The sequence below is a fragment of the Tachypleus tridentatus genome, chromosome 3, assembly GCF_004210375.1.
Source record: "Tachypleus tridentatus isolate NWPU-2018 chromosome 3, ASM421037v1, whole genome shotgun sequence".
NCBI classification, from domain to species: Eukaryota; Metazoa; Arthropoda; class Merostomata; order Xiphosura; family Limulidae; genus Tachypleus; species Tachypleus tridentatus.
This window is the reverse complement of record NC_134827.1, coordinates 52,147,437-52,175,154: the sequence shown is the minus strand read 5'-3', so window position 1 is coordinate 52,175,154 and position 27,718 is coordinate 52,147,437. Positions and strand designations below refer to the sequence as shown.

The 27,718-nt window shown below is 33.0% G+C and overlaps 1 protein-coding gene across 6 annotated transcripts in view; it reads left to right on the top strand.

Moving 5' to 3' along the window:
- LOC143246836 (3-hydroxy-3-methylglutaryl-coenzyme A reductase-like) overlaps window positions 1-20,034 on the top strand; it is a 28,907-nt gene extending 8,873 nt beyond the window's left edge. For all 6 annotated transcript variants that reach the window (XM_076494022.1, XM_076494021.1, XM_076494020.1 and 3 more), the window contains 13 exons: window positions 6,301-6,455; window positions 6,987-7,192; window positions 7,328-7,596; window positions 8,443-8,637; window positions 9,213-9,371; window positions 12,127-12,212; window positions 12,597-12,668; window positions 13,288-13,500; window positions 15,195-15,258; window positions 15,464-15,604; window positions 15,906-16,064; window positions 16,677-16,831; window positions 17,923-20,034. In XM_076494022.1, the coding sequence (XP_076350137.1) occupies window positions 6,301-6,455; window positions 6,987-7,192; window positions 7,328-7,596; window positions 8,443-8,637; window positions 9,213-9,371; window positions 12,127-12,212; window positions 12,597-12,668; window positions 13,288-13,500; window positions 15,195-15,258; window positions 15,464-15,604; window positions 15,906-16,064; window positions 16,677-16,831; window positions 17,923-17,968 (1,920 nt within the window). In that variant the 3' untranslated portion in view covers window positions 17,969-20,034. The remainder of the gene's footprint in view (window positions 1-6,300; window positions 6,456-6,986; window positions 7,193-7,327; window positions 7,597-8,442; window positions 8,638-9,212; window positions 9,372-12,126; window positions 12,213-12,596; window positions 12,669-13,287; window positions 13,501-15,194; window positions 15,259-15,463; window positions 15,605-15,905; window positions 16,065-16,676; window positions 16,832-17,922) is intronic.
- The last annotated feature ends 7,684 nt before the right edge of the window (window positions 20,035-27,718 follow it).

Below are 27,718 nucleotides of genomic sequence, written 5' to 3'. Positions count from 1 at the left end.
GACATATTTTTATGATGAGGAAGGAAAGTCAAGTTTTCTAGGTTGTTTGCTCACTGCATGAAGTAACTCTTAATAATTAGCCACATAAACCAGCTTTGGAATGTTTCAGTTTCATCTCATGTTTTATTCATGATTGTAGGTAACTTTAAGCAGAAATGTTTGCAGTGTAAACCACAGTTTAATTACTATGTATCACTCAACTACTTCAGACTTCTATTTCCTTTTCAAAGAATATAATTAACTTTGAAACAAAAGACGTTTCTTCTAAAGATTACTTGCATAATGTCTACATGTGTGGTTTAACAGCAACATAGGATCTGGTTACCGTAATATTAAAGTACCTATGGGCATTCTTAAGACTTACAGTATCAAATGTGTACATAGGTTGTCAAACCAGACATTATTTACTGCACATTATTGGTGAAGTGAACACGGTTCTTGTTCATAGTTCTGAACATATTTGTTGGGATTTCCAACTTAATGTTTTTGTTGGATTTAACACTTTATATGACCAATACACTAAATATGTTTATTTAATATCCCATGTACAATATTTATTAAGGTAACTATTATTATTAAATTTATCACTTACTACACTTGTAACATTTCAAAATATAAATAGTTACATGCATTATTACAGTAAGATTACATAATTTAACAACTTGATGATAAAACAGTTTCTTATTAAATGTTAGTATGTGTTCTTACAGTAAGATTACACAATGTAATGACCTAATAATAAAACAGTTACTTATTAAATGTTAATATGTATTCTTACAGTAAGATTACACAATGTAATGACCTAATAATAAAACAGTTACTTATTAAATGTTAGTATGTATTCTTACAGTAAGATTACACAATGTAATGACCTAATAATAAAACAGTTACTTATTAAATGTTAGTATGTGTTCTTACAGTAAGATTACATAATTTAACAACTTGATGATAAAACAGTTTCTTATTAAATGTTAGTATGTGTTCTTACAGTAAGATTACACAGTGTAATGATCTAATAATAAAACAGTTACTTATTAAATGTTAGTATGTATTACTACAGTAAGGTTACACAATGTAATGACCTAATAATAAAACAGTTACTTATTAAATATTAGTATGTATTCTTACAGTAAGATTACACAATGTAATGACCTAATAATAAAACAGTTACTTATTAAATGTTAATATGTATTCTTACAGTAAGATTACACAATGTAATGACCTAATAATAAAACAGTTACTTATTAAATGTTAGTATGTATTCTTACAGTAAGATTACACAATGTAATGACCTAATAATAAAACAGTTACTTATTAAATGTTAGTATGTGTTCTTACAGTAAGATTACACAATGTAATGACCTAATAATAAAACAGTTACTTATTAAATGTTAGTATGTGTTCTTACAGTAAGATTACACAATGTAATGACCTAATAATAAAACAGTTACTTATTAAATGTTAGTATGTATTACTACAGTAAGGTTACACAATGTAATGACCTAATAATAAAACAGTTACTTATTAAATATTAGTATGTATTCTTACAGTAAGATTACACAATGTAATGACCTAATAATAAAACAGTTACTTATTAAATGTTACTATGTATTACTACAGAAAGATTACACAGTGTACTGACCTAATAATAAAACAGTTACTTATTAAATGTTAATATGTATTCTTACAGTAAGATTACACAATGTAATGACCTAATAATAAAACAGTTACTTATTAAATGTTAATATGTATTCTTACAGTAAGATTACACAGTGTAATGACCTAATAATAAAACAGTTACTTATTAAATGTTAGTATGTGTTCTTACAGTAAGATTACAGAGTGTAATGATCTAATAATAAAACAGTTACTTATTAAATGTTAGTATGTGTTCTTACAGTAAGATTACAGAGTGTAATGATCTAATAATAAAACAGTTACTTATTAAATGTTAGTATGTGTTCTTACAGTAAGATTACACAGTGTAATGATCTAATAATAAAACAGTTACTTATTAACTGTTACTATGTATTACTACAGAAAGATTACACAGTGTACTGACCTAATAATAAAACAGTTACTTATTAAATGTTAGTATGTATTCTTACAGTAAGATTACACAGTGTACTAACCTAATAATAAAACAGTTTCTTATTAAATGTTAGTATGTATTACTACAGTAAGATTACACAGTGTACTGACCTAATAATAAAACAGTTACTTATTAAATGGTAACATGTATTATTACAGTAAGATTACACAATGTAATGACCTAATAATAAAACAGTTACTGATTAAATGTTAGTATGTATTCTTACAGTAAGATTACACAATGTAATGACCTAATAATAAAACAGTTACTTATTAAATGTTAGTATGTGTTCTTACAGTAAGATTACACGATGTAATGACCTAATAATAAAACCGTTACTTATTAAATGTTAGTATGTGTTCTTACAGTAAGATTACGCAATGTAATGACCTAATAATAAAACAGTTTCTTATTAAATGTTAGTATGTATTACTACAGTAAGATTACACAGTGTACTTACCTAATAATAAAACAGTTACTTATTAAATGGTAACATGTATTATTACAGTAAGATTACACAATGTAATGACCTAATAATAAAACAGTTACTTATTAAATGTTAGTATGTGTTCTTATAGTAAGATTACACGATGTAATGACCTAATAATAAAACAGTTACTTATTAAATTTATATGCAAAAACGGCTCGTTTGGGCTGAGAAAACACTTTACATAGAAGAGCGAACAACGTTTCGACCTTCTTCGGTCATCGTCAGGTTCACAAAGAAAGAGGTAACTGACCGGAAGCTGACCACATGTTTGAAAGGGGTTGTGTAATTGTGTGTCGAAATGTAGAGGGCGGTATTAGATGTTTGAATATATAATTTTATTTATTATATTAATATAGGTATAAAGGCGTTCCTTTATATTGGTTTATTTTGGGTTTAAGTTGTTGTATAAGTAAGGCTTCTTTAATTTTACGTTTGTTTATGTTTGTTTCTTTATTTAGTATTTGAGTGTTTTTATGGTTATGTTGTGTTTATTTGACTTGCAGTGTTCAAAACGTGTGAAGGTGACTTTTATGTTCTTTGAATCTGGTTTCCATTTTTCTACTTGTTTCTCAATATAGAAGTCGTGGCAGTTTTCACATTGTATTTTATAAATAATGTTGGTGTGGTGTTTGTCAGTGTAGTTTTACATAGTATAGACCTCAGTTTTGTGCGGGTTTTGAATAAATTTGGTATTAATTGGAATGTCATATTTTGTTACTAATTTTGCCAAATGTTGGTTATTTGTTTGCTGATGTCGGAATATATGGTATACAGCAGTATATGGTTTCGTGGATTTTGATTCGTGAGCTGTATTTACTTTAGTTGGTTGATTTTGCTTTCTGTCTAGGTGTGTGCGTATAATGTTTTCTACGGTTTGTGGAGGAAACTTATTGATGTTGGTGAAGTATTGTTTTATTTTGTCTAATTCATCGTTAATTTTATCTGGTGAGCATAGTTTTATGGCTGTGTTTATTTGGTTTCTTAGTATATTGAGTTTTTGTTTTGTTTCATGTGCTGAGTCCCAAGGAATGTATAGTCCAGTATGGGTGATTTTTCGGTGGATTTCTGTTTGAAATTGTGTATCAGTTCTTGTAATTTTGAGGTTAAGAAATGATATTTGATTGTTTTCTTCCTGTTCACATGTGAAGTTGATGTTGGGATGTATAGAGTTAATGTGATTGAAAAAATTAAGTATGTGTTCTGTAGATTTGAATCCATAACCGTGTCATCTACATATCTGTACCAGTATAGTGGTGGATGTAATGCTGTGTTAATTGCTTGTGTTTCAACTTGTGTCATAAAACTATTGGCTAGAACTGGTGATACTGGGTTGCCCATGCTTTGGCCATTTGTTTGTATATAGTTTTGGTTGTTGAACATGAAGTTTGTCTTTATCGTGGTGAATTCTATTCGGGTTGCTAACTGGTTACTGGGAATTTCTATGGATGGGTTAGGGTCTCGGATATAGAGTTCTAAGGCTATCTTGCAGGCTTCAGTGGTTGGAACTTCTCTAAAGAGGGATGTAACATCGAAACTGGCCATTAAGGCTTTATGATTAAGTTGATTTAGATTAGACTTGAAATTAAAAGAGTCTTTGATGAATGAGCTCGCTGAGGTTACATATTTGGAGAATGCCCATGCTATGTATTTACCAAGATTGTGATTAAACGATTCATATGTGGACATTATTGGTCGTAATGGACAATCTGGTTTATGAGGTTTGGGGATGCCGTATATTTGTGGTGTGCGTGAGTCGGTTTTACGTTGGTAGGAATAAAGTGTTTGTGAAATTGTGTTGGCTTTTTTTCATTTGTAGTAGTAATTTGTTCAGTTCGCCCTCGTGTGTGTCTTTGTTGGATTTGTGTGTATTGGGTTAAATTTGTTCGTGTCTGATAGGATGTTATTCATTTTTTGGATTATTCATTCATGTTCATTATGACTATAGCGTTACCTTTTTCTGCTTTTAGAATTTTTATGTTTTTGTCTTGTTTTAGGTTTTTAATGGAATTAATGTCTCTTTTTGTAAGGTTGTTTTTTAGTTTTCTGTTTTGTGAAATTATGTTGATGGTTTTGTGAGAAAATTCTTATAAAAAATCGTTTAAGATGTTGTTTTTAGGTGTTACTGGAAAATATAAATTTGTAATTTTACCTGGGAAGTTTGGCTGTTGGATGTCAATAAAATTATCTAAGTTGTCTTCTTTCTGTTGGTTGTTTTTGGTTGTTTCCTTGTTTTTCTTTTCTGTAGAAAGTATCACAAGTCTCCTGGCTAGGTCTTCTAAACATGTTTTGATTTCTATGGTTGGAATGTGCCTAGGTGCTATTGCGAAGTTGAGTCCTTTGTTAAGTAGTTGTTTCTCGTCTGTGTTTAATTGACGGTCGGATCTGTTAATTCTGAGGTTAGTCAACGGTTTGTCGTTTTGGTGTCTTTTCTCTTGTTTGCATCTTAGTTTCTCTAGTTTTTTGTTGTGGCAGATCTTTTTGTCTCTGTCGTTCTTAGTATTGATTTGGTTTATGTTTCGTTGTATAAGTCCCAGAAATCTCTGGTTTAATGCAGCATGCCAGTTGATGGTCTAGATTCATTTTTGTTTTGTAAGTCATGTAGTTCTTTGTATTTTGTGTTCAACATGGCTTTCAGTAGTTTTTTCTGTAAATTTTGGATAATGTTTGTGTATGTATTAAAATTTTTTGAAAGTTTTACCTTTACAAAATTAGGGGTTAGTTGTTCTTTTCTACATTGTTGAATAAAATAAATGTCATTTCTTCTATTAATAATTCGTTGGTTTAAATTCCTTAGTTTCTTAACGATCGTGTGAGCGTGTACTGTTAATAGTGGTATGCTAGTTCAGACATAATGGTAACAGGTAAGTACAAATATTGTACAAATGTTAGTATGTGTTCTTACAGTAAGATTACACAATGTAATGACCTAATAATAAAACAGTTACTTATTAAATGTTAGTATGTGTTCTTACAGTAAGATTACACAGTGTAATGACCTAATAATAAAACAGTTCTTATTAAATGTTAGTATGTGTTCTTACAGTAAGATTACACAGTGTAATGATTTAATAATAAAACAGTTACTTATTAAATGTTAGTATGTGTTCTTACAGTAAGATTACACAGTGTAATGATTTAATAATAAAACAGTTACTTATTAAATGTTAGTATGTGTTCTTACAGTAAGATTACACAGTGTAATGACCTAATAATAAAACAGTTACTTATTAAATGTTAGTATGTATTCTTACAGTAAGATTACACAATGTAATGACCTAATAATAAAACAGTGACTTATTAAATGGTAACATGTATTATTACAGTAAGATTACACAATGTAATGACCTAATAATAAAACAGTTTCTTATTAAATGTTAGTATGTGTTCTTACAGTAAGATTACACAGTGTAATGACCTAATAATAAAACAGTTACTTATTAAATGTTAGTATGTATTCTTACAGTAAGATTACACAGTGTACTGACCTAATAATAAAACAGTGACTTATTAAATGGTAACATGTATTATTACAGTAAGATAACACAGTGTACTGACCTAATAATAAAACAGTTACTTATTAAATGGTAACATGTATTATTACAGTAAGATTACATAATGTAATGACCTAATAATAAAACAGTTACTTATTAAATAAGTTATTACAGTAAGATTACACAATGTATCAACTTAACAGTTATTCTGTAATTATACTGTCTAGTCTGCAGGTTTGGTACTTGTTCATCTTCACAGCCATTGGCCTATGATGACTAAACAATGCCCTGTTGTTGAACCACATGAAAACATTGTTGATACAAGTTTCCCGTCTATCTCCAGTTTGGTGGACAAAAACTCCACCTTTGAAGATTTCTACAGGTAATCCTTACCTTTGAAATGAGCAGATGTAATAACATTGTTATTTTACTGTTGTTTTTGTGGTATTGTTATTGGGTAGAGAGACTTTATATATTTTTGTTTTGTTAGTTAAACAAAAGATGCAGGATTTTGTTTTACACCCTATAACGTTGTCAGCTCAATAAATTTCAGATATGGTTACACAATTGAACATGTGCTAAACATGTGTCTGAAACATGTAACCTATTTCAAGACTATGCTTGTTTTTGTGTTTCGAAGAGTTAGAAACTGTTTTTAAAAACATTTACATTTTTAAACATTTATTAGTTAACACCTGTCTTCAATAATGCTTTAGGTGTTTGACTGAACAGACACAAGTAAATCTTGTTTTGAATGGTCATATCTTGTTGGGGCTTATGGGCTTACAATACTAAAATAGTGGGTTTTATTCAAGATGAATGCAGTTGAATATAACTTTTATCATGTTTAGTTTGTTTAGTTTTATTACATTACCCTAAGTGAAATTAACAACAAATCATCTTTTGTTTACAGATGGTTTTCTGTTAATCAGGAACAACTAGTTATGGCTATTCTTGCTTCTGCTTTAGCCATAAAATATATATTTTTTGAACACAAAGAAGACATTCAAGAAAAAATTGCTGAGGCTACCTGCGTACGTCACAGTGGAGAACTGGAGAGAAATAATAGTATCACTAATTCTACACCTTCCACTCCTGGGTTGTCTTTCTACAGACAGAGTAAGGGTTGAGAAGTTTTAAAAATAGTACACACAGGTCTTAAAACATGTTGCAAAATAACATTAAGTTAAGTCCTTTTGTTTTATTATTAGTAGCAAATGTGATGTTTATATTAGTTGTTTTCAATCTTCCTAGCAAGCTACTTGACAAACATTGGTAGTCCAACATCACCAGGTTGTTTTCAACCCTATGTTTCAATGTCACCAGGGGTTTCATCCTTTCCTACCTCACCTTTCTACTACAGATCGTTTTCATTTGCTGTTAGTGAGCAGGAAAAACATTTAATAAACAAAGAGGTTCAGACAGATATAGTTGAAGATGGTAAGGCAACAAGCAACAGTGTGGTTTGTCTACCTGTCGAAACTCGTTCTGTGCCTGATTGTATCCGGATACTCAACTCCTCGGTATGTCCACACAAGCTTTTAAACTTTCATAATTGATAGTTAGTTTCACTTGATAAAAAATATTTACATTGTGATATGTAGATAACAAGTTTCTGGTCTTTTCAAATTATCTGTGAACTTAAGGAAATATCACAAGCATATCCATTTAGTGAGATTGTTTAAAGTTACGGGGGCAAAATAGTCAGTTTTTGTAAAAATTAGGCACTTGGTGTTATGCTTAGAAGCCAGAAAACTCAAATATTGGAGTATTTGGGTTGACAATGACTCTAATAATGCACATCATATCTTCCAAACCTATCAAGAACAATGAACTCATCCCCAACAGAGATGACCCAATAGGAGATTGTGATAAGAAGATTGTGATTGTGTAAAGATTGGATTATTTTCTGATGCCAGTAATAACAAACATTTGAAGTTGGTACACCTGTACCAAGAGATGTTTTTATGAGAAAGATAGCTAAATAAACTAGATTTCCAATAATCACAGTCAAGTCACTTGATGTAGTTTGTGTGTTTGTTCTGGTTGAAACTGGTTTTGTAAAACAATATCTATGTATGGTAGAAAAATCTAGAACGTTTATCAGGTGCATGATTTAAGACTAACCTAGCCATCTTTGTTAGAATCAAAATTTCAATATCTGATAAGGATGCACAATCAGAGCCACTGGACAAGTCATGATAAACTCTCAGTACAGACGTTTTCCATCTCTGAAACTAAATTTTCAAACTTTACTATCAACATATGAATATGCTTTAAAACTTTCTTTTTGACACTAGAGTTAGAAACAAATAAACTGTACTGTTTATTTAAAGTTCCTTACTTATAAGATTCTTGGTACGTTACAGGAAGGCCCACAGAAACTAACAGATCAAGAGATACTCACACTTGTTGAATACAAGTACATTGCTCCCTACAAACTGGAATCTGTCTTGAATAATCCTGAAAGAGGTGTAGCTATTCGACGTCAACTTATTACCAAGTCTTCAAACTGTAGCAACGGATTGAATGACCTTCCATATGAACATTACGATTACTCTCTGGTAGGTCTATTTATTGATTCATAACTTATTGAACTTTCAGTCAGATATAAAGTTTATTTTACGAACTTAACATAAAACAGTAGTATGACTAGAGTCTGGTTATATGGTGGTCATAACTAATTTAATAATGTCTTCAGTAATTTAATAACATGACTCATCAACAGTTTCACCGAGTCTCATGTTATTATTGTTTTCTGAAAATTAAGAGATTATATTTTCATGAATGTTTACTTCAGTGAAGCACTTAACCATAGGATAAAAATAATATATAATTATTTTTGTTTTGTTTAAGGTTCTTTGATATGTTTGGTATCTGGTTCTATGTTATATTATTATTTTTGTTTTGTTTAAGGTTCTTTAAGATGTTTGGATTCTGGCTCCATGTTATATTATTATTTTTGTTTTGTTTAAGGTTCTTTAAGATGTTTGGTATCTGGCTCCATGTTATATTATTATTTTTGTTTTGTTTAAGGTTCTTTAAGATGTTTGGTATCTGGTTCTATGTTTCACTAGTCATGTTTTATTACATTACTTGGTAGATTAGACCTTTCTGTTTTGTTTACTCTTTCTGTTAGGTAATGGGAGCATGTTGTGAAAACGTAATTGGTTATGTACCAATACCAGTTGGAGTTGCTGGCCCACTGGTACTTGATGGACAGAAATACCAAGTTCCCATGGCAACTACAGAAGGCTGTTTAGTTGCAAGTGCTAACAGAGGCTGTAGAGCTCTGATTGTAAGTAGAATGTTTTCTAACAGTTGTACATGGTTTTGTGTATAGGAAGGCTGTATAGTACTGGTGATTTGTTTGTAGTAGAGAGGTTGTTTAGCTACACCTTAAACTTCTTGTAAATATCTGTCAAGTACAAATGTCTTTAATACTTGCTGAGGTTCAGTGAAAGATGTTTACGTTGAGGAAATCTGTACAACTACTGTTCATGTGTATAAAATTTTCTTATTCACCAAATATCAGTTTTGTTTGATATCAACTAAGTTTATGAGACTACATGGCACTTATTAATGCTGAGGATTTGAGGTAACTTGTGTAATGAGTGGTCAGGGAACTTCACATCCAGTATTATGGGTTATGGGACCAAAAGTTGCATTCGGCATCTTGCCCTTTCACCTATGGTACTAACTGATATTGTGTTATTCACAGTTGTATTGTGACACACAGGTCTTTACACTAACTGATATTGTTGTATTCACAGCTGTATTGTGACACACATCTTTACACTAACTGATATTGTTGTATTCACAGTTGTATTGTGACACACAGGTCTTTACACTAACTGATATTGTTTTATTCACAGCTGTATTGTGACACACATCTTTACACTAACTGACATTATTTTATTCACAGCTGTATTGTAACACACAGATCTTTACACTAACTAACATTGTTTCATTCACAGTTGTATTGTGACACACAGGTCTTTACACTAACTGATAGTTTTATTCACAGCTGTATTGTGACGCACAGATCTTTACACTAACTGACATTGTTTTATTCACAGCTGTATTGTGACAAACAGATCTTTACACTAACTGACATTGTTTTATTCACAGCTGTATTGTGACACACAGGTCTTTACACTAACTGACATTGTTTTATTCACAGCTGTATTGTGACACACAGGTCTTTACACTAACTAATATTGTTTTATTCACTGTTGTATTGTGGCACACAGATCTTTACACTAACTAACATTATTTTATTCACTGTTGTATTGTGACAAACAGATCTGTACACTAACTGACATTGTTTTATTCACAGCTGTATTGTGACACACAGGTCTTTACACTAACTAATATTGTTTTATTTACAGCTGTATTGTGACACACAGGTCTTTACACTAACTAACATTGTTTTATTCACAGCTGTATTGTGACACACAGGTCTTTACACTAACTAACATTGTTTTATTCACTGTTGTATTGTGGCACACAGATCTTTACACTAACTGACATTATTTTATTCACTGTTGTATTGTGACACACAGGTCTTTACACTAACTGATATTGTTGTATTCACAGCTGTATTGTGACACACAGATCTTTACACTAACTGACATTATTTTATTCACTGTTGTATTGTGACAAACAGATCTTTACACTAACTGACATTGTTTTATTCACAGCTGTATTGTGACAAACAGATCTTTACACTAACTGACATTGTTTTATTCACAGCTGTATTGTGACAAACAGATCTTTACACTAACTGACATTGTTTTATTCACAGCTGTATTGTGATGCACAGGTCTTTACACTAACTGACATTGTTGTATTCACAGCTGTATTGTGACGCACAGATCTTTACACTAACTGACATTATTTTATTCACTGTTGTATTGTGACAAACAGATCTTTACACTAACTGACATTGTTTTATTCACAGCTGTATTGTGACAAACAGATCTTTACACTAACTAACATTATTTTATTCACTGTTGTATTGTGACAAACAGATCTGTACACTAACTGACATTGTTTTATTCACAGCTGTATTGTGACACACAGGTCTTTACACTAACTAATATTGTTTTATTTACAGCTGTATTGTGACACACAGGTCTTTACACTAACTAACATTGTTTTATTCACAGCTGTATTGTGACACACAGGTCTTTACACTAACTAACATTGTTTTATTCACTGTTGTATTGTGGCACACAGATCTTTACACTAATTGACATTATTTTATTCACTGTTGTATTGTGACACACAGGTCTTTACACTAACTGATATTGTTGTATTCACAGCTGTATTGTGACACACAGATCTTTACACTAACTGACATTATTTTATTCACTGTTGTATTGTGACAAACAGATCTTTACACTAACTGACATTGTTTTATTCACAGCTGTATTGTGACAAACAGATCTTTACACTAACTGACATTGTTTTATTCACAGCTGTATTGTGACAAACAGATCTTTACACTAACTGACATTGTTTTATTCACAGCTGTATTGTGATGCACAGGTCTTTACACTAACTGATATTGTTGTATTCACAGCTGTATTGTGACGCACAGATCTTTACACTAACTGACATTATTTTATTCACTGTTGTATTGTGACAAACAGATCTTTACACTAACTGACATTGTTTTATTCACAGCTGTATTGTGACAAACAGATCTTTACACTAACTGACATTGTTTTATTCACAGCTGTATTGTGACACACAGGTCTTTACACTAACTGATATTGTTGTATTCACAGCTGTATTGTGACACACAGGTCTTTACACTAACTGATATTGTTGTATTCACAGCTGTATTGCAACACACATATCTTTACACTAACTGATATTGTTGTATTCACAGCTGTATTGCAACACACATATCTTTACACTAACTGATATTGTTTTATTCACATCTGTATTGTGACACACATCTTTACACTAACTGATATTGTTGTATTCACAGTTGTATTGTGACACACGGGTCTTTATACTTACTGTTATTGTTGTATTCACAGCTGTCTGGAGGTGTTCGTAGCTATATTGTGTCAGATGGTATGACCAGAGGCCCTGTTGTTCGACTACCAACTGCACAACAAGCCGTGTAAGCTGTGGAATTCAAGATAAATTATAAATATTCTTGTGACAAGAAACAGAAAATTAAGTGATACACGTAACACTTGATTTTAGTGTTACTTAAAACTGTATTTCTCATCCTTTTTTGTGTTACTATATATTTTTGTTTTATGTAACTGACATTTCTGTATATTTAATTGTGTTAACAACTCTGTTTTATCAAAATATTTTCTTCAAAGTTTCCACTTTCAGTTAAAACCCAATTTTAATTTGACTTTGTGTAAATGGGTCACAATATTTTGGTCAAGCTTTCAGAACAGAAAATTATGCTGTATCATAAGTATAGTGTTCTTTTTAAAATGTCAACTCCAGTTGAATTATCAGTTGGCATTTTTTGTTGTTTTGTATGTAGGACTGTAATGAAATGGTTACAGAGGAAAGACAACCAAGAAGCTTTGAAACATTCATTTGATTCCAGTAGTCGGTAAGTTTTCTAACTCAGAACTGACCTTTCAGTGTCAGGGATTTCTGTTTTAAATCCACCCAGATACAACTTTCATTCTCTCTAACAGTGAGGAAGGAAAGTTTTAGTAAATTACAATAATTTTACAGAGGGACCTGAATATATAACAAGTCCATATTTATGGCTACTTAAATTTAGTACACTTAAAATAAAAAAAGATCTGAAAATATAACAAGTCCACATTTGTCACCACTTAACTTTGGTCCAGTCAAGATAAATGTGATGGGAACTTTTAAAACTTGTTATTGTTTTTGTACATTTACATAACTTTGAATAATTTTGGTCAAGTATGGGACATTTCAAGAACAGGAAGTTTTTCTTTCATGCTAAAAATGAAATAATGTAGTGTTGAGATATTTATATGTTATTTATAAAAAAACATCAAGTGTTAGTTCTTCTAATAAAAAAACATAGAGTGTTAGTTCTTCTAATAAAAACAACGAGTGTTAGTTCTTCTAATAAAAACAACGAGTGTTAGTTCTTCTAATAAAAAAACATCGAGTGTTAGTTCTGATAATAAAAAAAACATCAAGTGTTAGTTCTTCTAGAGTCAATATTTGATTTCTTCATCTGCTGTCAGGTTTGCCCGACTTCAGAAATTACAAGTAAGGGTAGCTGGACGTTATCTTTTCATCCGTTTTGTAGCCGGTACCGGTGATGCCATGGGTATGAATATGATTTCCAAGGGTACAGAGTTGGCACTGAAGAAACTTCATAAAATTTTTCCTGATTTGGAGATTTTGAGTCTCAGTGGAAACTACTGTACAGACAAGAAACCGTCAGCAGTAAACTGGTGAGTTAGTAAGTGTGAAGTCTGAGATCTTGCTCTGAGTCGTGTTACATTGTGTTGTTTTTTCCTGCCTCAGGTGATAAGATAAAGTTCTCTTTTGTTTTATCTATATCATCTCTACTAAAGTACTGTCCACTTTTATCTTTATCATCTCTACTAAAGTACTGTCCACTTTTATCTTTATCACATCTACTAAAGTACTGTCCACTTTTATCTTTATCACATCTACTAAAGTACTGTCCACTTTTATCTTTATCACATCTACTAAAGTACTGTCCACTTTTATCTTTATCACATCTACTAAAGTACTGTCCACTTTTGTCTTTATCATCTCTACTAAAGTACTGTCCACTTTTGTCTTTATCATCTCTACTAAAGTACTGTCCACTTTTGTCTTTATCATCTCTACTAAAGTACTGTCCACTTTTGTCTTTATCATCTCTACTAAAGTACTGTCCACTTTTGTCTTTATCATCTCTACTAAAGTACTGTCCACTTTTGTCTTTATCATCTCTACTAAAGTACTGTCCACTTTTGTCTTTATCATCTCTACTAAAGTACTGTCCACTTTGTCTTTATCATCTCTACTAAAGTACTGTCCACTTTTGTCTTTATCATCTCTACTAAAGTACTGTCCACTTTTGTCTTTATCATCTCTACTAAAGTACTGTCCACTTTTGTCTTTATCATCTCTACTAAAGTACTGTCCACTTTTGTCTTTATCATCTCTACTAAAGTACTGTCCACTTTTGTCTTTATCATCTCTACTAAAGTACTGTCCACTTTTGTCTTTATCATCTCTACTAAAGTACTGTCCACTTTTGTCTTTATCATCTCTACTAAAGTACTGTCCACTTTTGTCTTTATTATCTCTACTAAAGTACTGTCCATTTTTGTCTTTATCACATCTACTAAAGTACTGTCCATTTTTATCTTTATCATCTCTACTAAAGTACTGTCCACTTTTATCTTTACCATCTCTACTAAAGTACTGTCTACTTTTTTCTTTACCATCTCTACTAAAGTACTGTCCACTTTTATCTTTATCATCTCTACTAAAGTACTGTCTACTTTTGTCTTTACCATCTCTACTAAAGTACTGTCTACTTTTTTCTTTACCATCTCTACTAAAGTACTGTCTACTTTTTTCTTTACCATCTCTACTAAAGTACTGTCTACTTTTTTCTTTACCATCTCTACTAAAGTGCTGTCTACTTTTTTTTTTTACCATCTCTACTAAAGTACTGTCTACTTTTTTCTTTACCATCTCTACTAAAGTACTGTCTACTTTTTTCTTTACCATCTCTACTAAAGTACTGTCTACTTTTTTCTTTACCATCTCTACTAAAGTACTGTCTACTTTTTTCTTTATCATCTCTACTAAAGTACTGTCTACTTTTTTCTTTATCATCTCTACTAAAGTACTGTCTACTTTTTTCTTTACCATCTCTACTAAAGTACTGTCCACTTTTATCTTTATCACCTCTTCTGTCGTGCTGACCACTGGTCCACTTGTAAAATTAATCCATTTTGACTGAATTTCTTTTGTGATAACTGTCTTTTCTATCCAGTTTACTGACTTGTTCCTCACATCTATATTACTTATCTTCAGGTTTTTTATTTTCCTTTTTATATAAGTTATGACATCTAGAAAATTCAAAGTGTGATATTTTTATAACAAAAGTTTTTGTTAACAGGATATTGGGTCGAGGGAAGTGCATTGTGTGTGAAGCTGAAATATCACAAAAAGTTGTAACAGAGGTAAGGGAAAACTTAATCATAAATCTATTATATTAGTAGTAAAGATGAGTACAAAATAATATTTTTTATAAGATACATATAAACTGAATCATTATATATGTCTTATACTAAAATACAAGTTGAACCAATTCTTGTTAAAAACTCTAAAATATTTTGTTTAACTTGACCTGCAAGTAAAAATTGAAATGTTAACCTTTCTAAACAGGTTTTGAAGACAACCGTTCAATCTCTTGTTGACGTGAATATTAGTAAGAACCTGATTGGCTCTGCTGTTGCTGGTAGTATAGGTGGTTTTAATGCACAGGCTGCTAATATTGTTAGTGCAATATTTATAGCCACTGGTCAGGTTAGTGTTATTTTTAATAGGTTTTTTTTTTTTTACTCTCTGGTTCTTATAGGAATATGTTATAGATACTGATATATGTTTTGTGTACACACAAATTAAATGTTTGTCTGACTGAGAATTAAAGAATTCTTGAGAAATAAGGAACATAATACTTCACAAACATAAAAATTATTTGTTCACTACATAAGTACCATTGGTTTTCTGGAGTTCCATCAAACTTAAACACAGTTTAACTGTTGTCATAAATCATAATTGGTGAGAATCTCAGGTTTGATTCCTTGTTTAATTTTTCCCTCTCCAGGATCCAGCCCAAAATGTTGATAGTTCAAGCTGTATCACACTGATGGAACCTTCTGGACCAAGTGGAGATAACCTGCTGATCACCTGCACCATGCCTTCCATAGAGACTGGAACTGTAGGTGGAGGAACAGTGCTGCCACCTCAGGCTGCTTGTTTAGATGTAAGCCACAAATTTTTATCCAGTGATAATATAATACCTGACTTCTCTCCAATACCGTTTTATATGACAATATGTTTGAAGTACCTTAATGTACGGAGTTTCCTCATATTTTCTGAAACGTTTTTATTTCTTTAAACAATAATAATTCTAGCACTTTTTTATCTTGTAGAATTAAAAACTGATTTAGCTTATACTAGTGTTTTTTTCTTAAATTTTAAAATGATTTGTTTTTGAGCATTAGTTACATGGACATTGTTAGGTTTTAATATCTAAAGTAATGTACTGTATACAGGTAGGTATAGCATGTCTCCTGACCAATCACAATTTTCTAACTGCTAATTAACATCGCATATGACAGTGAGGTATCTTTTAACTGTCCAGCATTGTTATTTTGTAGGAAAAGAAAGAAATATTTGAATTTCTAGTTTTTCCAGTACATTACAAAGGAAGCTTGAATTAATGGTACAAGTTTAATGTAAATCATGAATGATTCATTATTCCTGTCCTATTAGAGTGTGTCTGTTAGCACCTTCAGTGTGTTTGTGTTATTTAACATATTTTACGTTAATGAAAAATGTTATTAGTTTAGTTCATGTTTCTTGTGTCCTACAGTTGCTAGGTGTGCGAGGACCGTCTTCAACCGAACCAGGACAACATGCTGCTACATTAGCAAGAATTATTTGTGGAATGGTCTTAGCAGGAGAACTCTCTCTAATGTCAGCTTTAGCTGCTGGACATTTGGTTAGTGCACATCTTAAACATAACAGGTGAGTTAGTAACTGTTGTTAAGTAATATGTAACATTTCTGTGTAATGATGAAACTGAGGTCTTCGTGTAATCTATAACTTAGCCACAGCATATTTCATCTTATAAATTGTTAGAGAAAACTCATATAATTTAGCTTCTACACACATGGCGTGCCAAGTGTAGTCAGTAAGTCCATCCGTAAGTCTGTGTACACTGGGGATACCAAGTATGGTTAGTAAGTCCATCCTTAAGTCTATGTACAAATGTGGCACCAAGTGAGGATCAGAAGACCACACTTAATTACGTGTACACCTGTGGTACCAATAACTCAGTAAATCCATCCTTAAGTCAGTACACACATGGGCTATCTGCTGTTATGTCAGACCTGTGATATTGTTAGTCAGATCAGCAGTATTGTTTATACTGTCGTGTTAGACCTGAGATATTATTGGTTAGAACTACAGTATTATTTTAGACCTGAGATATTGTTATGTTAGATCTACAGTATTGTTTATACTGTCATGTTATATTTGAGATATTGTTGATCAGATCTATAGTAATGTTTATATTGTTATGTTAGAGAATGCGATATTGTTGGGTAGATCTACAATATTGTTATGTTAGACCTGCGATATTGTTGGATAGATCTACAATATTGTTTATATTGTTATGTGAGACCTGAGATATTGTTGGTTAGATCTACAGTGTTGTTTATATTGTTATGTTAGACCTGAGATATTGTTGGTTAGATCTGCAGTGTTGTTTATATTCTTATGTTAGACTTGAGATATTGTTGGTTACATCTACGGTCCTGTTTATATTGGTATGTTAGACCTGAGATGTAGTTGGTTATATCTACAGTATTGTTTATGTTGTTATGTTAGACCTGAGATATTGTTGGTCAGATGAGACACTGTTCTGATATCTATTTGTCTGAACTACAGTTTAATTAAAACAGTTTTTCTCTGTGTTGTATATCAAACAGTTCTCCCATATAACAAGTTGTGTGACATTTAAGAAAGAACAATATATTTGGAATTCGTAGAATAGTATGGTGGATGTTTTGAACAAGTTTAAATTGGTTGTAATTGTGATTTTTTTTCCATTGTAGACACCATGTAAATGAAATGACAAAACAGTGCAGTGAAACTATGTAAGGGTTACCAGTGATGTCATCAGCCTTCTTAGTGAAACTATGTGAGGGTTACCAGTGATGTCATCACCCTTATTAGTGAAACTATGTGAGGGTTACCAGTGATGTCATCAGCCTTCTTACTGAAACTATGTAAGGGTTACCAATGATGTCATCAGCCTTTTTAGTGAAACTATGTGAGGGTTACCAGTGATGTCATCAGCCTTATTAGTGAAACTATGTAAGGGTTACCAATGATGTCGTCAGCCTTCTTAGTGAAACTATATAAGGGTTACCAGTGATGTCATCAGCCTTCTTAGTGAAACTATGTGAGGGTTACCAGTGATGTCATCAGCCTTCTTAGTGAAACTATGTGAGGGTTACCAGTGATGTCATCAGCCTTCTTAGTGAAGCTATGTGAGGGTTACCAGTGATGTCATCAGCCTTCTTAGTGAAACTATGTAAGGGTTACCAGTGACGTCATCAGCCTTCTTAGTGAAACTATGTAAGGGTTACCAGTGATGTCATCAGCCTTCTTAGTGAAACTATGTGAGGGTTACCAGTGATGTCATCAGCCTTCTTAGTGAAACTATGTAAGGGTTACCAGTGATGTCATCAGCCTTCTTAGTGAAACTTTGTAAGAGGTTACCTGTGATATTATTGAGTTTTTTATTGGTATTGTATTACAAACTATTGACAATAAGTTAAGATAAAGATTTGAAACATGTGTTGTTACTCTAGTCATAAGTATTCATGGAATAAATGAACTTAAGTTTGGTCATTAAAGTGGGGAGATTTATGTGAGAAAACTGTTATATGGAACTTAATATATTGTGAACTTTTTTATCTGGTTTATATAGTTGAATTATAAACTGATCCATAGTTTTATTGTGAAGACAAATCCACCTTAAAGTTTGTTTCTATATATACAAATAATGCCTTATGGACTTACTGAGATGACAAATGAAGTATTATAAATTCTCTTTATATTAGTAATTACTATTTTATACACATATCAACACTCTAACGTAACCCGTGTAACAATGGTTCCAAGGTTTAAAGTGAATACACACAAAAGATGGTTGTACTATATCTATATACTACAACTTTTGACTTTTAGGTAATTTGACAAAATTCCATAAAATAAATGTCTTTATTACAGGGTATAATTTATTTGAAGTTACATATATTTATAAACATATATTTATTGTACTGATACTTGACATGATAAGTTAATATATTACACATTTGAAACTGTGGGCTATGTTCATTCTAGGTTACAGGAATGTACTTTGGACCATGAACTGACATTGTAGTGTTTATGTTTGTCTTTATAACACTGTCACTGTGTTGTGTTTTTGTGTCTCCATGTGTTTACTTCTTAAATGTTTGTCATGTTAACGTTGTACGATGGAAAATCTTCACACGTTTCAAAGACAGTCTTAACAAAGAATAGTTCTGAAGTTTCTTATCTTTGTCACAGAAAAAGATGCTGTGACAAAAGTTAGCTGAACAAGTCGGAAGGAGTTCTACTGTACTGTTATTAGAAATAATGTTTAATAGTCTGATTTTAAAATGTTCATGTTAATAATGACAGGATGGCTGCTAAAACTCTATAAGTTACATTGAATTAAGTAGTGTAAGACATACAAATGTATAACATTTTGTTAGACTAAATGATTGTCTCTGACAGTGACATCTCATGTTTGTTATTAAACACAGAGCCACACAGTGGGCAATCTGTGCTGTGCCCACTATGAATATTGAAACCCAGTTTCTTATGGCGAGAGGTTTTAGACTTACCGTTGAACTGAGGGTTTAAATTACTTGAGCAACAGTTTTATTTAAGACGTTTATTATGCTTTACTAACTTTATCCAACATATGTTTATTAATATTAGAAACACATCTCACCATTTTCAGCCATTATTATCACTTTCTGTTCTGTTGTTTATATGTCATTCAACCAACGATCAGTAACCGGCTAAAATAACTAGTTGATTTTAATGTATATTATTTTGTATTCAGGATATACAAAATAAAATAATGATAGTAAAACTTGTATTGTGAGTTAATAAACGTTTGAAATATCTTATGTTTAGTTTAACTTCATTGTTAAACAACTTACAACACAATAACATGTTACAATTTCCCAAAGAATCAGATGCTTCTATTCAGTATTATATACTCTTCATAAAAAGAAACGCAAAAGGCAAAAGTTGAGACATATTGTTAACAAGTTTAACTTTGCACATTCACTGCTGAACATCCAAAGTCTGCAAAGGCGAGGTCCACGCTCACTAGTTGAAGTTTAACTATCAATAACGAGTATGCCCCCCGTGAGCATCAATAACTGCTTGGCATCTCCTGCCCATGGAAGTGATGAGATGACGAATCACATCCTGTGGAATGGCTGTCCACTCAGCCTGCAAAGCTGCTGCAAGCTGAGGTAGAGTCTGTTCGATGGGGTTTAAATCTGGTGATCTGGAGAGCCAGGGAAGAACGTTGATGTTGTGGTGTCTCAAGAAGACAGTGGTGAGTTGGGCTGTGTAAGGACGGGCGTTGTCATGTTGAAAAACGTCGTTGACGTTAACCATGATGGGTTGCACATGGGGCCTAAGAATCTCGTAGACGGTTGTGTACGGTCTAATCGGAAATTCTACGCAGCCCTGGTATGGTTGAGGCGTCGCAGTGGTGGTCCAATCTCGAAGGTGACGTAACCGGATGTAGCGATCTTGTGCGGGTGTGGTCACACGAGGTCTGCCAGATCGTGGACGGTCACGAGTTGATCCATGTTGTTGGTGACGATTTCATAGCCTTGAGATGGTGCTTGGGTGGACATTCACAGCTCTGGCAACATTTGATCGAGATTCGCCTGCTTCCATGCGTTGTGCTTCAGTCAGTCTTGGCGTAACTGTATTGCGTCTCTGTGACTTAACACTGAGCTATGGAAACCGAGAACCCGTCACTTTTATAGGGATGTTGCACTTGCAGAACATGCAGATCTTTCAAACAAATTTATTGGACACGAATGCGATTTGGCGAAAAGTCCGATGTTTTCCTCCGTTTTCAAAGTGCACAACTTTTATTGTCATTTTGGTCTGACAATCAGTGCCTTAACACGTGTGACATCACATACCCTGAGCTTGTAAGGTTATTACATATATTTCTCTTTAAAATAAAAATATCCCTTTTGCATTTCTTTCTTTGAAGAGTATATTTATTAACTAATTTATTTGCTATGCATTTCTGCCTATTACATAGAGCATGTTGAATGAGGAAAACTAAAACATTCACAAAATAATATATAAAACAACAGTTATAACAAACAACAACCATGTCTTAGAAGAAACATAATAATAATACCGTATAAATTAATATTTAATAAATATTAGATCCAATATTACGTATTCTCTTGAGAATAAGTAAAAGATAGACTAAACATAGCATGTTGATTTCACGTTGAAAGTTCTTCCAAGTAAAAGGATTTACCCTGGTATTTTCACCACTCTGTGTACCTAACATCTATCGTCACCGCTCAGTATCAGAGTTCATTAATTCTGATTGAGTAAAATAAACGTAATGTTGCGATTTTATCTACACAAGCCTTTTGTATATATAACATTCTGGTATGAACTAATTTCGCTTACAAAGCTTAAATGTAATCAATTAGAGATACCATTACATTTATATTAGGCCAGCTGGTTAAGGCACTCGACTCGTAATCTTAGGATCGCAAGTTCGATTTCCCGTCACACCAAACATACTCGTCCTTTCAGCGGTGGGGGCGTTATAATGTTACGATCAATCCCACTATTCGTTGGTAAAAGAGTAGCCCAAGAGTTGGAGTAGGTGGTAATGACTAGCTGTTTTCCCTCTAGTCTTACACTGCTAAATTAGAGACGGCTAATGCAAATAGACCTCGAGTAGCTTTGCGTTAAATTCAAACAAACCGTCCTTACAAAAATTTCCTAAGTCAAATTAAAACGGATTATGCAAAAATTCAAATATCAATTTCAAATATTTAAATTCGAAAAAACATGATTCGAATTTTTCAGATAGATTTTTGATCCAGTTTATAGAGGGATCATCTTTAGTATCAGAGAAATCACAGTCTTCATTATTTTTTAGGAAACTATTCAATTTTGCAAAATGGGTCAAAATCATTCTTTTGCAATTGTTCCGCAAGGAGGTTAAACTTTAATTGAAATTCATTAATAGACTGTGATTGCTCGCTTATTATTTTATCTGTTTCCAGAAGCTTCGTATTCAAATTATTCAAGTGAGCCATCATATCGCTTTGTCTTTTTCAAGATGATACTCTTTTATTTGAGGAAATAAGGAAGTAAATCGTTCCAATACTTTTCCTCTACGTAACAGTCTTACATTTGTAAAATCAGTAAGATCATCAAAAGTGCAGTCATTGCTTTTCTGCAAAGACTCAACAAACTGTTGATGGATGAGAAAGCTTCCACGTCTAATGTAATTCACAATTTTAACAATAATGTCCATAAATTTTTTCACTTCATCACTTTTAGACATCTGAGCACATAAATTTTCCTGATGCAAAATGCAATGGAAAGATGGTAGCGTGGACTTCACATTATTTTCAATTAAATGCTGCTTCAAAAGAGAAATAAATCCTAATTTTTACTTCAGTCATGGCGGGAGCGCCGTCTATTGTGACAAGAACCAGTTTTTTAAAATCCAGGTTGAATTTTTTGACATATCAAGACATTTTTCAAAGATGTTTTTTACACATGCTCGATCTCGTAAACCACAAAGGCCAAGCATTTCTTTCCTCACTTAAAGATCTGAAGTTACATATCGACCCCAAAATATCAACTGTGCTGTGTCACTAACATCTGTTGACTCATCTAGTGCTAAATAGAAATACAAACAGTCTTTTAGTTGTTCAAGCAACTGATTTTCTATGTCTTTCGCTAATTCTAAGGGGCCTAGCGCGTTAAGGCGTGCGCTTCGTAATCTGAGGGTCGCGGGTTCGCGCTCGAGTCTTGCCAAACATGCTCGCCCTCCCAGCCGTGGGGGCGTTATAATGTGTCGGTCAATCCCACTTTTCGTTGGTAAAAGAGTAGCCCAAGAGTTGGAGTAGGTGGTAATGACTAGCTGTTTTCCCTCTAGTCTTACACTGCTAAATTAGAGACGGCTAATGCAAATAGACCTCGAGTAGCTTTGCGTTAAATTCAAACAAACCGTCCTTACAAAAATTTCCTAAGTCAAATTAAAACGGATTATGCAAAAATTCAAATATCAATTTCAAATATTTAAATTCGAAAAAACATGATTCGAATTTTTCAGATAGATTTTTGATCCAGTTTATAGAGGGATCATCTTTAGTATCAGAGAAATCACAGTCTTCATTATTTTTTAGGAAACTATTCAATTTTGCAAAATGGGTCAAAATCATTCTTTTGCAATTGTTCCGCAAGGAGGTTAAACTTTAATTGAAATTCATTAATAGACTGTGATTGCTCGCTTATTATTTTATCTGTTTCCAGAAGCTTCGTATTCAAATTATTCAAGTGAGCCATCATATCGCTTTGTCTTTTTCAAGATGATACTCTTTTATTTGAGGAAATAAGGAAGTAAATCGTTCCAATACTTTTCCTCTACGTAACAGTCTTACATTTGTAAAATCAGTAAGATCATCAAAAGTGCAGTCATTGCTTTTCTGCAAAGACTCAACAAACTGTTGATGGATGAGAAAGCTTCCACGTCTAATGTAATTCACAATTTTAACAATAATGTCCATAAATTTTTTCACTTCATCACTTTTAGACATCTGAGCACATAAATTTTCCTGATGCAAAATGCAATGGAAAGATGGTAGCGTGGACTTCACATTATTTTCAATTAAATGCTGCTTCAAAAGAGAAATAAATCCTAATTTTTACTTCAGTCATGGCGGGAGCGCCGTCTATTGTGACAAGAACCAGTTTTTTAAAATCCAGGTTGAATTTTTTGACATATCAAGACATTTTTCAAAGATGTTTTTTACACATGCTCGATCTCGTAAACCACAAAGGCCAAGCATTTCTTTCCTCACTTAAAGATCTGAAGTTACATATCGACCCCAAAATATCAACTGTGCTGTGTCACTAACATCTGTTGACTCATCTAGTGCTAAATAGAAATACAAACAGTCTTTTAGTTGTTCAAGCAACTGATTTTCTATGTCTTTCGCTAATTCTAAGGGGCCTAGCGCGTTAAGGCGTGCGCTTCGTAATCTGAGGGTCGCGGGTTCGCGCTCGAGTCTTGCCAAACATGCTCGCCCTCCCAGCCGTGGGGGCGTTATAATGTGTCGGTCAATCCCACTATTCGTTGGTAAAAGAGTAGCCCAAGAGTTGGAGTAGGTGGTGATGACTAGCTGCCTTCCCTCTAGTCTTACACTGCTAAATTAGGGACGGCTAGCACAGATAGCCCTTAAGTAGCTTTGTGCGAAATTCCAAAACAAACAAACAAACAAAAGCTAATTCTAGGATTCTGCGGACAATCGTTCTTCGACTTAATTGCAAATTATTTACCTTTTGAAGATTATCATCTTTTATTTTTTAATAATAATTCTCCAACAGAGTTTCAATGACCATAATCAATATTTCTTTTACTCGTTCAGCATCAGAAAATTATTTCTTTTTTTGAGCTAGAATTCAAGCTACTTTATAGCTAGCTAACGTGACGAGTTCTATCGATGATAAAAATCTTTTTAAGCCTCCACTTTGCTCATGAAGTGTTTTCAGACAGCTAATTTTATTCACACGATTTTTGCTATCAACTGGAAATTTTACATCAAATTCGTTGTGAAAATTGTTAGAGTGTTGCTTAAGGTTGTAAACTTTATTATTCCTAAAAACTTTGTTACACAAGAAACACACTGGCTTATTATTTGCTTCAGTCACTGCAAATTGCAACTCCCACTTTTCGTTAAATTTTCGTTTCACGTTTTTCCAGTCACACGCCATTCTCTTTTCGGCAGAAGAGCCAGAATCAATTAAATAAGATTTCGTTGAATTCTTATAATTGTTTTTTTTAAGTTTATAAAAGATTTGTTTAAATGTACAACTGCTTTATTAAATTGAATATACATTAACGTTTCATTTTAGGTAATTTTAAGAAAATTGGAGAACATTCTACACGATTCTTCTTGACGGTTTTTGAAGAATAAAATATTTTCTTTGTCTGGACCATTTTCTATTCACTCATCAATATTTTTACACTACTGTTAACAAGCAATAAAAATCAATTCTTTGAAGGATTAAAATAAGAAGATAATGGAATCTTGAGAATAGTGTCATCACAAGTGAATATAAATTGGTTTCTATTGTGTTGTGACCTACAATAATCGTTGAAGGGGAAGATTTTAAAATAATTTTGAAGTATTGTGGTAACTTTTGTAACTATAAACTGTTATATAATTGCTATAAATATATTTCAACAGTAAAGAATGTTTAGTTACAAAGAGTGCCTAAAAGTGAAACAAATATTGTGTAATTTTTCACTTTAACCCATTGTGTAGCTTTGTACTTTATTAACAGCAAACAAACAAATTATTAAAAGCTAAGTTAAGAATTTAAAAGTTTTGTGTAATATTTTGGAATAAAGTTAAATTATAAGCACGATAATCAATAAACGAGAAGTCAAAATTAATCACTGATTGGTTAGTTCAAAACGAGACAGACAAAGAGATTTACGTTGCATATGGCTACATTATGTAACTAAGTTAGGCGTTTTCACATTTTTTGAAAATATACTCTTCAAAAAAAGAAACGCAAAAGACAAAATATGAGACACATTGTTAACAAGTTTATTCCGGGTAGTTCTGTATAACATGTGTGAAACTTTGCACATTCACTGCTGAACATCCAAAGTCTACAAAGGCGAAGTCCACGCTCACTAGGTGAAGTTTAACGTCCCTCAACGTCAGTAACGAGTATGCCCCCCGTGAGCGTCAATAACTGTTTTGCATCTCCTGCCCATGGAAGCGATGAGATGACAAATCACATCCTGTAGAATGGCTGTCCACTCAGCCTGCAAAGCTGCTGCAAGCTGAGGTAGAGTCTGCAGTTGAGGTTGTTTCCGTCGCAGACGTCGGTCCAACTCGTCCCAAAGATGTTCGATGGGGTTTAAATCTGGTGATCTGGAGGGCCAGGAAGAACGTTGATGTTGTAGTGTCTCATAAAGACAGTGGTGAGTCGGGCTGTGTGAGGACGGGCGTTGTCATGTTAAAAAACGTCGTTGACGTTCACCATGATGGGTTGCACATGGGGCCTAAGAATCTCGTAGACGGTTGCGTACGGTCTGATCGGAAATCTTACGCAGCCTTGGTATGGTTGAGGCAGTAGACGTCGCAGTGGTGGTCCTATCCCGAAGATGACGTAATCGGATGTAGCGATCTTGTGCGGGCGTGGTCACACGAGGTCTGCCAGATCGTGGACGGTCACGAGTTGATCCATGTTGTTGGTGACGATTTCATAGCCTTGTGATGGTGCTTGGGTGGACATTCACAGCTCTGGCAACATCTGATCGAGTTTCGCCTGCTTCCAAGCGACCAATGGCGTTGTGCTTCAGTCAGTCTTGGCGTAACTGTATTGCGTGTCTGTGGCTTAACACTGAGCTATGGAAACCGAGAACCCGTCACTTTTATAGGGATGTTGCACTTACAGAACATGCAGATCTCTCAAACAAATTTATTGGACACGAATGCGTTTTTGCGAAAAATCCGATGTTTTCCTCTGTTTTCAAAGTGCACAACTTTTATTGTCATTTTGGTCTGACAATCAGTGCCTTAACACGTGTAACATCACATACTCTGAGCTTGTAAGGTTATTACGTATATTTCTCTTTAAAATAACAAAAATATCCCTTTTTCGTTTCTTCTTTTGAAGAGTATATTATTTGAAGTTTGATAGTTGTAGTTAAACCTACGAATAAATGCATTATGTAACAAAGGTTATTCAGGTATGAAGGAATTATTTCGTTATAGTTACGTTTACTAAAATTGTCATTAAAAATAATTCAATACGATCTGTCTACTGAATGGTGGATCATGTTCTAATAAAATCGAAATTTAGTACAGTTTATATCGAAATAACCAATCGTAATTGAAAGATATACACGTTGGTCAGATAAAACGAAAGTTTATTTTTACAAATAATTAACAGCCTTTTAAAAATAGATAAAGAGAAAGCTGATATAACCTTATTTGCCTACTGAATTGGCTGGCAAGTTATACAGATAAAAAAAAAATAATTTGATAAGGGCTCGGCATGGGCAGGTGGGTTAAGGCGTGCGACTCGTAATCTGAGGGTCGCGGGTTCGCATCCCTGTCGCTCGTCCTTTTAGCCGTGAAGGCTTTATAATGTGACGGTCAATCCCACTATTTGTTGGTAAAAGAATAGCCCAAGAGTTGGCGGAGGGTGGTGCTGACTAGCTGCCTTCCCTCTAGTCTTACACCACTAAATTAGGAACGGCTAGCCCTCGAATAGCTTTGCACGAAATTCAAAAAACAAACAAAAATATAAGGTTCATAATAATCGGATTCATAGAAAAGTTATGACAAAATATAATTATTTAACTTGGTAGCTCAAATAGTTCTTTAAAACTTGAAAAAAGTGTTCTTACATTGGATTCATAAGATAAATTTAGACTTTTATATGGAATTTATGCCTGTAATGTAAAAACTCATGGTTTTAACTTCATATAATTATCAAACGTTCCTGTTTTGTTTTTCAAGTAGGTGCCATCTAGTGATTGTAATA